Raw genomic sequence first — 16,871 nt, forward strand, 5'->3', positions numbered from 1 at the left:
CATGATGGAGGAAGGTAAAGGTAAAGCAACATTCCCCCTGCACCAGGTGATGGGTGTGGCCTGAATCCCTAGAGACAAGAGCAGGCACTTGGCTGATAGGTTACTCCACTTGTGATCCTGACCCCTGCCCAGACCCTATTTAGGCATGGACCAGCTTAGGTGCCATTGTGCAAAGCCACACCTCCATATTCATCTCCTTATTACAGTCCTGTGTCTGTCTCTCTAGCCTATTTCCTAACTGTGTTAAGTGTGTTTTCTGGCTGCTGGTCTTTGAGACAGGAGTCCACCTTGCAGTCACTGTCCTTCTCAAAATGTGGCTTCAACAAATCTACCTCACAATCTCCCACTCTCTCCTACCCCCTTACCATCAATTTCCTGTACACAACTCAGACTCCCACTTCTCCAGTTTACTCCCTACCTCATTCCTCCAGGTCCACTCCCTATTTACCCCCATTAGCTTAATGGCAGTTGCTGTTCTACGTCCCAATGGAAGCAGCCTGTCAACCTCTCTGACATTAAACCTTTCTTCCCCTGGATATGAATGGTGTGCTTTATTCGGTCAGGACTTCTAAGAGCATATATATATAATGAAATATCTTGGGGATAGTAGCCAAGACTAAACATGAAAATAGTTTGTACATATACAAACAGCCTGAAGATACTTTGACACAATACAGTTATACGACATATAAGGATGTTTTGGTCTACAACAGGCCATATATAGGACAAGGGTCCTGAAAGCTTTCCAAGTTTTATATATTACAATAACAACACTATCATACAGGTACAATTCTCATCAACTTTAGAGGACTCTCAGAAAGATACCTTGCCCAATATCACACAGAGTGTGGAATACAATGACAAAATAGTTTTCCTACATTTATTAAATCAACAGTGCTTTTCTTTTTTTTTTTTTTTTGGTCATGGGACTTGAACTCAGCCTGGGCTCTTCAGCTCAAGGCTACCACCCTACCGCACGGCCTGGGCGTTGTTCCTGGGATCTTCAGCTCAAGGCTACCACCCTAGTCTTGAGCCAAGCCCCACTTCCCATTTTCTAGAGGTTAATTGGAGATAAGAGTCTCAGGTACCCAGGCTAGTTTTGAACCTTGATCCTCAGATCTCAGCCTTCTGAGTAGCTAGGATTACAGGCGTGAGCCACCACGCCAGGCTTCAACAGTGATTTTCTGTGGTATAAGTTTAAAAACTTCATAGGGCGGAAGGCTTTTCATAAATAAAGCATGAAACATTTCTACGAATAAACAAATATTCTTATAATACACTAGAAATTCTCTGAACATGAATATTTAGAGAACTGAAAAAACATATTCTGAGGGTTTTTATTATGTACAAAGCCTTTTGAGAAATGAATATTAAAAACGTTTCCATATTTTTTGTGTTCAAATTGTTTACCAGCATATAAATTAATACTTCTTTTCATAATGTTTACATTCAAGTTTTTCTCTAGTATGAATTCTTTGATGTACTTTAAGACTTGAACTATGTCTAAAGGACTTCCCACATTTATTACATAGAAAAGGCTTCTCACTACTATGAACAGTCTGATGTCGAGTAAGACCTCCATAGACACTAAAGGCCTTCCCGCATTCCTTACATTCATAGGGCTTTTCACCTGTATGAATTCTGTGATGTATTGTCAGCTGGTGGCTACTCTTAAAAGCTTTCCCACACTCTTTACATTCATAGGGTTTTTCCCCAGTGTGAAGTTTATGATGCATTCTAAGGCTTTCAACATGACTAAAGGTCTTCCAACATTCCTTACATTCATAGGGTTTCTCACCAGTGTGAATCCTCTCATGTCTAACCAGGTCTGAAGTACAACCAAAGGCCTTCCCACATTCTTTACATTTATAGGGCTTTTCACCAGTATGAATTTTCAGGTGCATCCTGAGGCTACCACCATGAATAAAAGCCTTTCCACATTCTGTACATTTATAGGGCTTCTCACCAGTATGAATTCTCTCATGTTGAATAAGGGCTGAGGCACGAATAAAGGCTTTCCCACATACATTACATTCATATGGTTTTATACCAGTATGCATTCTCTGATGGGGAATGAGCTGATAGACACGACTAAAGGTCATCCCACATTCTTCACACTCATAGGGCTTCTTGCCAGTGTGAATTCTCTCGTGTTGAACAAGATTTGAGGCACAACTAAAGGCCTTCCCACATTCTTTACATTTACAGGGTTTCTCACCAGTATGGATTCTATAATGTACTCTAAGATCTATACCACGACTAAAGGTCATCCCACATTTGGGGCATTCATATGGCTTCTCGCCAGTATGAATTCTGTCATGTTGCACCAAGTGAGAGGCTTGACTAAAGGCCTTCCCACATGTCTTACATTGGTAGGGTTTCTCCCCAGTATGGATTCTCTGATGTATTTTAAGTTTTCCACCTCTACTAAAGGCCTTCCCACATTCGTGACATATATAGGATTTCTCCCCACTATGAACTTTTCCATGTTGAGTCAAGTATGAGACACGACTAAAAGCCTTCCCACACTTTTCACACTGATAAGGTTTCTCACCTGTATGGATTCTCTGATGAACTTTAAGGTCTATATTGCGACTGAAGGTCATCCCACATTCCTCACATTTATAGGGCTTTTCACCAGTATGAATTTTTTTATGTTGCAGAAGGTTGGATGCACGATTAAAGGCTTTTCCACATTGATTACATTCATAGGGTTTCTCACCAGTATGAATTCTCTGATGTACGGTAAGGTCGGTAGGACGAGTAAAGGCTTTCCCACATTTGTCACATTTATACGACTTCTCACTACTATCAAGTCTTTGCTGTTGAGTGACAGAGGAATGTATTCTATAAATGTCAACTTTTCCATGGCTGATATTTTCACACTTGGACTTCAATTCTAAAAGAAGTAATAAAAACGTTTTATCTTATTGGATACCAAAAAATAAAAGATCTGTAGATTTTTTTTTTTTGTCAATTGTGGTGCTTTAACTCACTGACTGGGCACCGTCCCTGAGCCTCTTTGTGCCCAAGGCTAATGCTCCCCTCGAGCCATAGTGCCATTTCTGGTTTTTTGGTTAATTGGAGATAAGAGTTTCATGGGAATTTTTCTTCCTGGGCTGGCTTTGAAGCTCAATCCTTAGATCTCAGCCTACTGAGTAGCTAGGATTACAGGTGTGTGAGCCACCAGTGCCTGGCATATATATATATATATATATATATATATATATATATATATATATATATATGTTGGGTTTTTTTGCCAGTTCAAGGGCTTGAACTCAAGGATTGAGCACTGTCCTTGGGCTTTCTCAAGGCTAGAGTTCTACCACTTGAGTCACAGCACCACTTCTGACTTTCTGTATGTATGTGGTACCAAGGAATCAAACCCAGCTCTTCATACATGCTAGGCAAGCACTCTTACCACTACTCCCAGCCCTTAGATTATATTTTCAAAAATATCAAATTTTATTGCTATTATTAAAGTGTTATACAGAGGGGTTATCATTTTGTAAGTCATGTAATGAGTATATTTCTTTTGGGACAATGTCACCCCTACCTCTGCTTTCCCCATTTTCCCTCTCCTATCTGTCTACAAATTGCTTAGTTCATTCCACATATTATATACTAAATATCATGACTGTATTTGTTCACTGTTCACCCTCCATTTCTACACTCTTCTTGCCACCTCTCAAAAGAAAGAAAAAAACACAAAACAAAAAGTTCCAGGGACTATGTTAAAATAACCATAAGATTTACTAAAGTAAATAATTTACAAGATAGAACAGCCTGAACAAATTTGAAATGCTAAATGAGTAGGATGTGAGTTGGAACTAGAAATGTCTTCTTGAGTTCGAAGAACTCAAAATGCTTAAAAAATATACCCTCCAATACAAAGATATTCAGAAATGAATTAATCCTCAGAAAAGGAAAACATCTTGCATGTGAAAACAGAAATGAGTTCTCCAAAACCACTGCTTTGTCAGTACTAAATAAAAACTCAAGGGAAAAAAACATAGCAAATAATAAAAAAAAGAATATATTAGAATTTGGGGCATTTTTGTTCAATACTCAGAGGCTTCCAAAAATTACTTCTAAAAGAAAAAAGATATAATTACTATATATGTATATAATACATATAATATATATAAATAAATATAATTTATTACAATGTCAAAGTAGAAAAATACAAAAGCAGACCTGGTTTTGATTCCTCAGTACCACATACATACATAGGGAAAAAAAAAAACAGAAGTGTTGCTGTGGCTCAAGTGGTAGAACTCTAACCTAGAACCCAAGGACAGTGCTCAGGCCCTGAGTTCAAACCCAGGACTGGCCAAAAAAAAAGTTTCACCAGAATTTTTTGCCCAGGCTGGCTTCAAACTGCAATCCTCAGATGTCAATCTCCTGAATAGATAGAAATAAAGCTAGCCACTGGTGCCCAGCATTCACCTTTACTTTACTATGAGATTTCCAACCAGTGTTCTAAGTGTGTGTCTCTTTTCTTTGGCCAGTTGAGCCTCTGCCTGAAGCTGGCTTCCTATAGTCATATTTGCTTTTACTTACCTCTACAGCACGTTTTTGTTTCTTCCCTCACAATCATCCAGGGATCTTTTCCTTGTTCCAATAATGTGATTACATCTGGCTTAGAAACAGAATGTCCTATTTACAAAGAAAAATAAACACTTTGAAATATAGCAATGGTTTGCTTAATCAAAATCATAATAATGGTAAAAAAGTGAATATAATGCAACCCTTTTATTAATTACAATAAAAATATATGAAAAACAAAGCAAAAAAGTGACGTTCTATAAGAAAAGAAGATGAGAAAATTGAAAGAATTAATTTGTTTTTGTATATGTGTCAGTGCTAGGGCCTGAACTTAAGGCCTGGGCACTGTTCCTGAGCTTCTTTTGCTCAAGGCTAGCATTCTATGACTTGAGCCACAGCTCTACTTCTGTTTTGTTGTTGTTGTTGTTGTTGTTAGTTTGTTTGTTTTCTTTTTGGTATTTAACTGTAGTTACGATTCTCATGAACTTTTTTCTACTTGGTTGGTTTTAAACCATGATCCTCAGATCTCAGCCTCCTGACTAGCTAGGATTAGAGGCATGAGCCACTAGCACCTGGTAGAAATGGATAAATTCTTTTTTTTTCCAGTTATGGGGATTGATTGGGCACTGTCCTTGAGCTTTCTCAAGACTAGAGCTCTACCACTTGTGCTATAGCATGACTTCCAGCTTTTTCTGTGTATGTGGTACCAAGGAATCAAACCCAGGGCTTCATGCACTCTAGGCAAGCACTCTACCACTAGGCCACACTCCCAGCCCTGAAATTAAGAATTCTTGGGCCAGGAATTTGGCCTAGTAGTAGACTGCTTGCCCAGGATGCACTAAGACCCAGGTCCAATTCTGAGATCTGAGGATCAAGGTTCAAAGACAGCCTGGGCACAAAAGGACCTGAGACTCATCTCCAATTAACCCTAGAAAACAGGAAATGGGGCTAAGACTCCAGGGGCAGGTGGTAGTCTTGAGTTGAAAAGCTCAAGGGCAGTGCCCCGGACCAGAGTTCAAGCCCCATGACCCCCACACACACACATAAAATAAGCAAAAAAAATTGCTTCACTTTTAAGGGAATCCACCATGATATAGAAGTACTTTTAGTAATGGAATAAGTCAGAGTTCTCTGTGAAGCTGTTCTTTCTGCAAGTGAATCAGATAATATAACATAATACCTACAGTAAATCTACATAAATAGGCAACCTAAGTCCTTTAAAAATGCTGTACAATGTATGTCCAGAACCCTAATGTAATAAAGGAACAGAGACAATTCTAAGTGAGATTGAAAGATGAGAAAGACAAATGTATTTATAATGGAGTTGCCATTTAAACCTAACAAAGGTCAAAACACTTGTTTGAAGAAGGAAAAAAATTGAAAAAAGGAAAAGATATTTAATTTGTTTCCTATAAAGTTAGTCTTCAAAATCGAAGTAGAAAAAGAAAATATTGCTGGGCACTGGTGGCTCATGCCTGTAATTTAGCTACTTAGGAGGCTGAGCTCTGAGAATCGTGGTTCAAAGCCAGCCCAGGCACTAATGTCCGTGAGATTCTTATCTCCAATTAACCATCAAAAAACCAGAAGTAGCACTGTGGCTCAAAGTGATATAGCACTAGCCTTGAGCTGAAGAGCTCAGGGACAGCCTCCAGCCCGAGTTCAAGACCCACAACCAACCAAAAAAAAAAAAAAGGAAGGAGGGAATATTATCTGGACTCTGATGGCTCACACTTATTATACTCAGGAGACTAAGATCTGAGAATCATGGTTTGAAGCCAGTCCATTAGACTCTTATCTACACTTAACCACCAGAAACTGGAAGTGGCACTGTGGCTCAGAATGGTAGAGAACCAGTCTTAAGCAAAAAAGCTCAGGGACAGAGCCCAAGTCCTGAGTTCAAGCCATACAATGGACAAAAATAAAGAAAAAAATTCTAGAGCAGATCTAAATGATCTTCTGTGATTTGAATCAGAAAACATACCCAATGAGACCAAGTTACCATAGTTCTCCATCATCACATTCCGGTACAGGTTCTTCTGGAAAGAGCTGAGGCATTCCCACTCCTGCTGGGAAAAATCGATGGCTACATCCCTGAAGGTCATTGGTCCCTGAAATAGCAAACCCATCTATCACTGGAGAAATTAAAAGAATTATTTTAAACATTGCCGAGAAAAGACATAGACTACATTGCACAAAATCAGCCCAGGTGCTACAAATTTATAATATGGGAGGTGCAGAATGAATAGTTAGTTTTGAAGCAAACTTCTAACATAAACAAAATTGCCTGGTGCACTCTTAAATATGCAAAACAATTGGAGATAGAATAAGGTTTATATATTAACGTGGTGAACACCAGTATAATCTCTAGTATCTGCCAAATAAATTTTGTTTTTGAGTGGTAATACTAGGGACAGAACCTGGGGCCTAGTGCTTGCCAAATAGGCACTCTACTACTTAAGCCAAGCTCCCACATACTTTTTAGTTTTGAATTCTTTTAGGTAGGATCTCATGCTAACATTTGGCTCAAATATTATCAAACCACAGTCCTCTTACTTCTGTCTTCTCAGTAGTTGGGATTATAGGCATGCACCAACACATCCAGAAAATTTTGCTTTTAAAAGAAAATGTTAGGGGCCAGGAGTTTGGCCTAGTAGTAGAGTGCTTGCCTAGCACGTACTAAGACCCAGGTTTGATTCCTTGGTACCACATCCATGGAAAAAAAGCCGGAAGTGATGCTGTGGTTCAAGTGGTAGAGCTCTAGCCTTGAGAAAGCCCAAGGACAGTGCTCGGCCCTGACCCCAAACCCAGGACTGGCAGAAAGAAAGAAAGAAAGAAAGAAAGAAAGAAAGAAAGAAAGAAAGAAAGAAAGAAAGAAAGAAAGAAAGAAAGAAAGGAAGGAAGGAAGGAAGGAAGGAAGGAAGGAAGGAAGGAAGGAAGGAAGGAAGGAAGGAAGGAAGGGAAAGAAAAGAAAAGAAAAGAAAAGAAAAATGTTAGCCAGGTGCAGTGCTCACGCCTGTAATCCTAGCTACTCAGGAGGCTGAGATCTGAGGATGGCAGTCCCAAGCCAGTGTAGGCACCAAAGTCCGTGAGACTCTTATCTCCAATTAACCACTAAACGATTGTGGTAGCTGAAGAGCTCAGTGACAGGGCCCAGGTCCAGAGTTCAAGCCCCATGGCTGAGGGAAAATAAAAAATAAAAAACATTAATCCAATGTTTTGGTTTTGTTCTGTTTTTGAACTCATGGGCTGAGCATTATCGCTGTAGTTTTTGCTTGCTGTATGAGTCTGATGGACTTTTCTGCTTCAAATAGCAATCCTCAGGATTACAGATGTGAGAGCAGCGCTGATCCAATGTTTTTGTTTGGTTTTGTTTTTAACATATAATCTAAAGTCTCAATTTGCCAGGCACTGATGGCTCAGGAATGTAATCATAGCTTCTCAGGAAACTGAAGCCATTCCCAACAAAAAAGTCCCCAAGAGACTCTTATCTCCAATTAACCACTCAAAAACCAGAAGTGGAGCTGTGGCTCAAAGTGGAAGAGCACTGGTGCTGAGTAAAAAAAAAAAAAAAAACTCAGGAACAGCACCCAGGACCTGAGTTCAAGCTCCATAAACTCCAAAATCATAAAAATAAAAAAAATTAAGAAGTCCCTCAAGTATTAAATACTTCATTATGCCAAGTGTTGCCATAATCAGTTTTCCTGGTTTTGACAAGTCCATGTGGTTTAGTTTAGTTACATGAGCTTATTATGTAGCTATGACACATATTTGTGAGGTCATTTTCAGTTCTAGGCTTCTCTCTTTTTTTTTTTTTGCCAGTCCTGGGCTTAAGCTCAGGGCCTGAGCACTGTCCTTGGACTTTTCTCAAGTCTAGAGCTCTACCATTTGAGCCTCAGCACCACTTCTGGCTTTTTCTAAGTATGTGGCACCAAGGAATCGAACCTGGGTCTTCGTGCATGCTAGGCAAAGGCTTCTCTCTTTTTTGTGCTCATCCACTAATTCTCATTGAATCTTTGGCCTGAGTGTGGTAGGCAGCTTCTTTCTATACAGGTTACCAATAATCCCCAAGTCCCAATATAATGTCCTTTGTAAGTCCATCCCCTTGCACATGAACTGAACTAAATGGCTTATTTGTAATAAATAAAACTGAAGTTGAATTCTGAATGAGCCACACAGTAGAGGAAGCTAGGTAATTTGGCATCGCATTTCAGTGGAAGAATGAATAGTAGAAGTAGGTTATTTGAGGAGAAATTTCTTTTGGTGAGAAACTTTAGGAAAATATTTGCATGACCATATATATATATATATTCATATACTTCAATAAAGAAACATCAACTTACATAGGCCATCGTTTTCAACCTTCAAAATTGCATTAGTTGTTACAGTTCCTCTCTCAGAAAAACATGGATCCAGAGAGCTAGAGCTGGGGGAAGAAAAGACTTTGAAACCAGGATTCTACTGTGTTCTTAACTTTTTTTTTTGCAAGTCTTGGGCTTGAGCTCAGGGCCTGGACACTGTCCTTGGACTTTCTCAAGACTAGAGCTCTACCACTTGAGCCTCAGCACCACTTCCGGCTTTTTTCTATGTATTGGTACTGAGGAATTGAACCCGTGTCTTTGTGCATGCTAGGCAGAATTGAACCCGTGTCTTTGTGCATGCTAGGCAAGCACTCTACCACTAGGCCAACTCCCGGGCCCCTAACTTAAAAAAAATTATCAATTTATTTATTTTTATGTGGTACCAAGGAATAAAACCCAGGGCCTCATGCATGCTAAGCAAGCACTCTACCACTAAGCCACATTCCCAGCTCTGTGTTCCTAACTTTTAAGTTCTGTCCTCCTAGAACTTAAAAGTTACTTAGTATTGCTGTTAAACTTTTCCATTCCATGCTCCAAAGCATTCCCACAATTTCAACAGATTGAGGTTTCTCAATAATTCCATTTCCATGTAAACATACACACCAAAGGGGACAGTAGTTCAGGTGAGGCAAAAAGTCTGTGAGACTTCAGGTAAGTGCTGAACTGGAGGCATAGCTCCAGTGGTAGAGCATCAGACTTGAGTAAGAAATCTGATCTAGGGCTGGGCACTACTGTCTCACACCTGTAATCCTACCTTCTCAGGAGACTGAGATCTGAGGCAGTTCTGGGCAGGAAAGTCCATGAGATTGTTACCCGATTAACCACCAGAAAACCAAAAGTGGCACTGTGACTCAAAGTAGAAGAGGGCTAGCCTTGAGCAAAGAGCTTAGGGACAGTACCTAGGACCTTAGTTCAAGATCCACAACTGACAAAACAATAGATTCACAACTGTAAACAGCAACGATTTGCACAATTTCAAAGAGCCCCTGTAACTCACAAACACACACACAAGGGGCAATTACCTAAGTACTAGAGCCACTGCCTCTAATAATTTGTAGGAGCATCTACAGATGCTTTTTTATCTACAGAAACCTAAAGGAAGCTAGTCATCAGTGGCTTGCTCAGGAGGCTGAGATCTGAGGATAACGGTTCGAAGCCAAGCCAAACTGAAAAGTTGTTGTGAGACTCTTATCTCCAATTAACTACCCAAAAACTAGAAGTGGAGCTGTAGCTCAAAGTGGTAAAGCACTAGCTTTCAGTACAAAAGGCTCAGGAACAGCACCCAGGCACTGAGTTCAAGCTCCACAACCAACATTAAAAAAGAAGGAGGAGGGGCCGGGAGTTTGGCCTAGTGGTTAAAGTGCTTGCCTAGCATGCACGAAGACCCGGTTCCATTCCTTGGTACCACATACATAGAAAAAAGTCCGAAATGGTGCTGAGGCTCAAGTGGTAGAGCTCTAGCCTTGAGAAAGTCCAAGGACAGTGCTCAAGCCCTGAGCTCAAGCCCAGGACTGGCAAAAAAAAAAAAAAAAAAAAGAAGGAGGGGGAGAAGGAGAAAGAGGAGGAGGAGGAGGAGGAGGAGGAGGAGGAAAAAGAAAAAGAAACCTAAAGGAGAAAGAAGAGTAACCACAGGCAGAGCAATTATTGCTACATCTTTCAGGGTTATATCTGCTGTGCCTTATACATGAACTTAGACTAGGGGTGGAGTTGGACTGAGGTAGGTAGTACAAATAGTAGAACATCTTCCTAGCAAGTGCAAGATCCTTTGTTTAAAGCCACGGTACTACCAAAAGGAGAGAGGAATCAGAGTTCACAGCAATCTCTACACTCAGAATTTAGGGAATGCTACATTTCATATATATATATATATATGAACCACAAAGGATTCTCAAGTAAGAATTCCATGCTCCTAATCCTACTCTGATTTGGCTTTATAATTTCACCCTAATTGCACATCTGCACTTTTGGGGGGATTGAGGGGTGAGAGATTGAATTTAGGATCACTGCCGCTGCCATCTGAGCCAGTAGGGTACCTTTTTGCTGGAAGGCCTCAACACCTGACTTCTCACCTGAATTGTGTATGTGCACCTGTGTGCCTGTGTTCACGTGTATATGTCTTTTTTTTTTTTTGCCAGTCCTGGAGCTTGAACTCAGGTCCTGGGCACTGTCCTTGGGCTTTCTCAAGGCTAGTGCACTTCCACTTGGACCACAGCGCCATTTCCGGCATTTTTGGTGTATGGGATACTGGGGATTGGAACCTTGGGCTTCGTGCATGCTAGGCAAACACTCTATCACTGGGTCACGCTTCCGACCCCCTGTGTGTGTGTGTGTTCAACACAGTATCCAATCCCTGTCCTGCATCTTTCTTTGCTACTGACCGGCACTTGAGCTCCAGGTTCACTCTCTGCTTTTTTTGGTGGTTACTTAGAGATAAGCGCACCACAGACGTATTACTTTGAATTTTTTATTGTGATAAAGGTGACGTACAGAGAGGGGTTTCAGTTACTTGTCGGGTAATGCGTAGATTTCTTTTTGAAAAGTGTCACCCTTTCCCTCACTCTTCTGCTTTTTTCCCCTCCCGTCCCCCACCCCAAGCTGTATAGTCCATTTTCAACATAGTGTCTAGTGAGTGCCACTGCTGCGTTTGTTTAGCCTTTGTCCCTCCGTCTCCTCACAAACGTGTTTGCTGGCTTTGAACCTCGATCCTCAGATCTCCGCCTCCAGAGGAGCCAGGATTACAGGTGTGAGGCACCAGCGCCAGGCCCTGAATGGTGTTTGTTTTCCAGTGATAAGTGACTGGGAAAGCAGCAGGAAACCTAGATCACAGAGACGCTCACCCACAGCCGCGGCCATGCACCCAGCGTCGCGGTCCCACGGAGGCCCCGGCTCACAGCCCTGTCCTGACACCGCACCCACGGCGCAGAGGCGCGGCTGGTCCAGCTCCCCGCGGCCAGGGCCTCCCGCCCTCCGCGTCGTCTCTTACCGACACCACCACCTTCCTCGCAGCCGCCCGCGCCCCCCCAGAGCCGCTAGCCACCCCGCTCTCACCGCCACGCGCGGTGCCGCGCACCTGCAGCGTCTTCCTCAGACACCCGCGCCGCCTTGGTCCTTCGGTAAGGACCCAAAGTTCTGCACAGCCAGCCCGGGGAGGAGAGGTCACAAACGGACGGAGTGATCTCCGTCGCTGGTGGGAAATGTAGTCCACGCCAGATTACCCAGCACCTCAGTCCCCGGTGGGAAACCGAGTGCAGCGTCCATGGTACCCACAGCAGCCCTGAGGCGCGCAAGCCCCGCCCACCGCCCGCAGCCCGGAGCCCGCGCAGGCCCCGCCCCCGCCTGCGCCTGGCCACGCCCACCTCCGGTTTCCCGGTGACGAGAAGCTCCGCCCACGGCCAGCGAGCTCCGGAAAGCTCACGCCCCGCCCACAGTTCGCGTCCCTGACACTTCCGGAAGTGGCTGGCAATGCCTGGAGGAGTGTGCAAGGACGCATGCGCGAACGCTACAGTCGCTGACCACAGGCTAGTTGTGTGTGTGTGTGTGTGTGTCAGAGTTCTCAAAACCCAGAGGAGGTGGATGAGGATGGTTCAGACTTCAGACGTCTGAGCAAAGAACTATGGAGCTCTGCTCTGAAGTCTTCCACCTGTGTATGAGCCAGCGTGCAAATTCAGTGTTGTGGACCCAAAAGTAATCGCTCTCGTTCTTGACAGGATAAACCCTTGAAACTGGAATGCTGCATCCTTTATAGCTAGCTACAGGTAGCAACAACCTGTCTCATCATAAGGGAGATACTAACCTTATCTTAAATGTCTAGCTTGCCCCTTAATATTAGGCAAATCGGCACTGTCTACATTCTTCTTTCCTTCCCTTCTCTCACCACATACTGTACATACCTTCAGGCTTATGGACGACTTTTCTTCTGCATTACTCATAGTGTACACCTCGTGGCTCCAGAAGTATTCAGGGACTATACGTTTCCCTTAGGAGTCTCTCTTGGGAAGTAAAGGTAGGCTGAGGGTAGAAATTCATCCAGGTTCTCTGAAAGGCAAATGACTAGACAAGCAGATGCATTCAGGACACGGAGGTAAACAGTGAAGGAAAAGAGGAGAGCCAGAGAAATACTAAAGCCTCCAGGCGAAGGATAAGGCAGATTTTGCAGGACAGTTATTCAAACAGTACAACTTAAAAAAGTTTCTTGGCAACAACTGGGGAGTTCATTCAGAGTTGTTTAATTGAAGTCTGGGTTTCCACCGGGCTCCTGTGGCTCATGTCTGTAATCCCAACTATTCAAGAGGTTGAGATCTGAGGATCACGGTATGTAGCCAGCCTGGGCAAGAAAGTCTATAAGACTCATCTCAAATTCACCACCAAAAAGCTGCAAGTGCAGCTGTGGCTCAAGTGATAGAGAGCTATCCCTGAGAACAAAAAGCTCACAATTCTGACCTTACAGGTTAGGAAATACCGGTCCCCCGCCTAGATGGTGTTGTTTGAATTTTAAAACATAAACGAAGGCGACTGTGAGAGGTTTCCTGCCAGCACAACAAAATCCCGGTACAAGGTCCCCGCTTTGCGCCTGCGCACGGGGTGGGGGGGGCGTGGTGAGGGTCAACTTCCGGCGCGTCCGTGACGTAGTGGCTGGAGGCGCGCCTTCTCGGCGAGGCGACACCGCTGTGTGGCTCTCCGGTTTGAGATTCGAACTTCGCCCGTGGACACTTCTGGAGCCTTAAGGCACCGAATACCCGCAGCAATAGGGTACTGCTCCCCACCTCGGCCACCTTCACAGACTCAGTCCCCGCGGGGACCACCGAGCCCTGAGCCACCGTGGGGCCGGCCTCCGTCCTGGAATTCCGGGGCGGCTCAGCCCTCGGAGGAAGGGTGAAGACAGTGAGGTGACCCGAGCTGGAGGTGAGCGGGGGAGATGTGGGTTGAACCGTCAAGGCTCTGCATATCCAGAGGACCACACTGCTCGGTACCGAGCCCTGTTTATAGATGTGGCCTGTTCTGAGGCCCTGCCGTCTTCCCTCAGCCACCTAAGTCAGTTGCAAGAGGCCCGAGAGGGAAATCAAAGGTGTTAGCCCCACTAGGCAGGCCTCTGGGGGCTGGGAGGACCCGCTGAGGTTGTTCCAAACAATACACTGTGGGCAGATTCATTGTCCTTACTACAGGGGGGCCCTCTGTCTCCCTGTCCTTAGTGTTCGTGTGCGTGCAGGACAAGGATCAGCCAGGGAGGGGAGCATGACAGGTGGGTTTTGGCTTAGTCAAGAAAATCCCGAATGTTACAAACCCCCTGTGTTTATCCTTGCCTATCTGCAAAAAAAAAAAAAAAAAGGCCCTTGAAAAAGTGAGTGTGAGTTTGTGTTGTTTCTTTGTTGCTGTGAAATGCATGTGACTTTCATGACATGAAATTATTTTTATTTCTTACCTTTGAAACACTTTTTAAGGATGAACTGGCTTGGGCCTTAGGATGTGCACACCTAGTCAGTGGCAAGGAACATAATTAGGAAATTCTTTCTAATGCCTAGTGCATGCAGTTGTCTATAGTTTGTTAGCCAAGCAAGTACAGTATTTCTAAGCATTCTCATGATATGAGATGTTCAAGTTCATTCTTACTGTGTATCTTAATAGTTCTTAGATAATAGCAGGAATTTTTTTTTTTTTTACCAGTCCTGGGCCTGAGCACTGTCCTTGGACTTTCTCAAGGCTAGAGCTCTACCACTTGAGCCTCAGCACCACTTCTGGCTTTTTTCTATGTATGTGGTGCCGAGGAATCGAACCCGGGTCTTCATGCATGCTAGGCAAGCACTTTAACCACTAGGCCAAACTCCCGGCCCCAGGAAATTTTTTTTCTCTCCAGGGAATCCACAACTGAGATTTTGGTACCAGCTAGATATAGGTGTGATTTGAGGTTTGATACCATAAGCTTATTTTCAATGTCTTTGCATAGACCAAGAGAGTTGTAAGATAGTGGTTAGAAACGTTGGATTTATGTTAAGAGGATTGAGTCCTGACTGCCATGGAGATGTGGTGGTGACTTTGGCTAGAGTTTGTACAGTAGTTCCCTCACACGTAAAGTCATAATAGTAATAGTATATACTTGATGGGGTGAATTTGGAGGTGTTTTGTGTGTTGTGGTTTTTTTCAGTCTGAGCGTGAGCACTGTACCGACCTTTTTTTTTTTTTTTTCTTTGCTCAAGGCTAGTGCTTTACCAATGAGCCACAGCTCCACTTCCAGCTCAGCTTTTTGTGGTTAATTAGAGATAAGATTCTCATAGATTTTCCTGCCTAGGTTGATTTAAAACCACAATCCTCAAATCCTAGCCTCCTGAGTAGCTTGGAGCCAGGAGTTGGTATATTCTGAAGTTCTCTAAGTGATCAACTTATAGTAAAGCTTGGAAGATTCTTGTCTCTCCTGTATCTGGTTGATTTGAGAAGCTGGTAAGATTCCTAAATCCAAGAAGGAAGTTCTGGTTTGGGGGGGGTATAGTCTCAGCTGGGAAGGTGGACTGGAGTAAGGAGGCTACTTTCAGACCAGGTCTGTTGGGGCCTGTTTTTAGGTCCAGATTAGCCCCTGTGGTCGGGGACAGGGACTAACTGAAACCTCCCCTGTGAGGTGACTGACAGTGAGTTTTGATGGAGAGTGACTGTAACCATTCATGGTGATTTCTCCATGGTTTTGAGAAGGAGCTTTATTTGTCTGAAGAACCTCTGGCTTCTCAACTGATCTTTGTGTTGGGAGCAGGTTGCATGTGGAAGTGGAGAAGTGCAGTATGCTGGAAGCTCTAAGGTAGTCCTGTTCTCATAGCTCCACATTCTCTCCATAGCCCAGGCAACTGTGGACTCTGCCTTTCCAGTAAAGGAACCTTGAGGAAAACTGACCTTTCTTGCAGCTCTGAAATCATGGCTCATGTAAGTAAATGTCTTCTTTCCTCCCTTTTTTCCCTCTTTCCTTTTTATTTTTTCCCCCAGAGTACCATGATTGAGCTCAGTGCCTCCGGTTTGCAAGAGAAGCACATTATTAACCACCTCCCATCACTTTTTTTTCCTGATCCTTAAAGGAAAGAATATAGGCTAATCATGAGAATTGAGAATATTTTGGCCATTTGCTAACCATGTTTATGTGAACCTGTTTCGGTTATTATGGTTATAGGCCAAGTATATATTTTATGAGTTTGTCCCATAAGCCAAATTGGGATTCTGTCCTGTTTGTACAGACTGCAAGCAAGATTGGTTTGGTTTGGTTTTGGGTTTTGTTTTTTTTTTGTTTTTTTGTTGTTGTTGTTTGGTTTGGGGTTTTGTTTTTTGTTCTTTTTTTTTTTTATCTTGCCAGTCCTGGGATTTGAACTCAGGGCCTGAGCACTGTCCTTGACCTTTCTTTCCGCTCAAGACTAGTGCTCTACACAGCACCACTTCCAGCTTTTTCTGTGTATGTATTACTGCAGAATTGAATCCATGGCTTCATGCATGCTATGCAAGTACTCTACCACGAGGCCACACTCCTGGTTCAATATTTTGAAAGGGTATAAAAAAATTAAAAAGTAAAAATGCCACATGCTGGTGGCTTATGCCTGTAATCCTAGTTACTCAAGAAGCTGAGATTTAGAAGATCAAGGTTCACAGCAAACTAGGCAGGCAATTCTATTTCCAAAATAACCATCAAGGGCCCAGGAGTTTGGCCTAGTGGTAGAGTGCTTGCCAAGTATGCATGAAGATCTGGGTTTGATTCCTCCGTACCACATACATAGAAAAAAGCCAGAAGTGGTGCTGAGGCTTGAGTGGTAGAGCTCTAGCCTTGAGAAAGTCCAACGACAGTGCTCAGGCCCTGAGCTCAAGCCCAGGACTGGCAACCATCAAAAACTAAATAGAAGCTGGGTGTGGTGGCTTATGTCTGTAATCCTGGCTCAGAAGGCTGAGATCTGAGGGTTGCAGTTCAAAGCCATCCCCGGGAGTAAGTCCAAGACTTTTTTT

General features: G+C 43.2%; 1 protein-coding gene across 2 annotated transcripts; it reads right to left on the bottom strand.

Annotated features, from left to right (window-relative positions):
* Window positions 1-898: 898 nt before the first annotated feature.
* Window positions 899-12,197, bottom strand: LOC150043908 (uncharacterized). Of its 2 annotated transcripts, none has more exons than XM_090322619.1 (5): window positions 11,980-12,197; window positions 8,892-8,974; window positions 6,551-6,659; window positions 4,567-4,662; window positions 899-2,899 (listed from the first exon to the last, which is right to left on the bottom strand). In XM_090322619.1, exons 2-5 carry the CDS (start codon window positions 8,898-8,900, stop codon window positions 1,422-1,424), a joined length of 1,692 nt encoding a protein of 563 aa, XP_090178745.1. In that variant the 5' UTR covers window positions 8,901-8,974; window positions 11,980-12,197; the 3' UTR covers window positions 899-1,421. The 2 variants fall into 2 exon arrangements, with proteins under 2 accessions (XP_090178745.1, XP_090178744.1); XM_090322618.1 differs by having other exon boundaries at window positions 6,533-6,659.
* Window positions 12,198-16,871: the final 4,674 nt, after the last annotated feature.

This window comes from Megascapheus bottae, chromosome 31 (genome assembly GCF_031878675.1).
Source record: "Megascapheus bottae isolate mThoBot1 chromosome 31, mThoBot2.hap1, whole genome shotgun sequence".
Classification (NCBI taxonomy): Eukaryota; Metazoa; Chordata; class Mammalia; order Rodentia; family Geomyidae; genus Megascapheus; species Megascapheus bottae.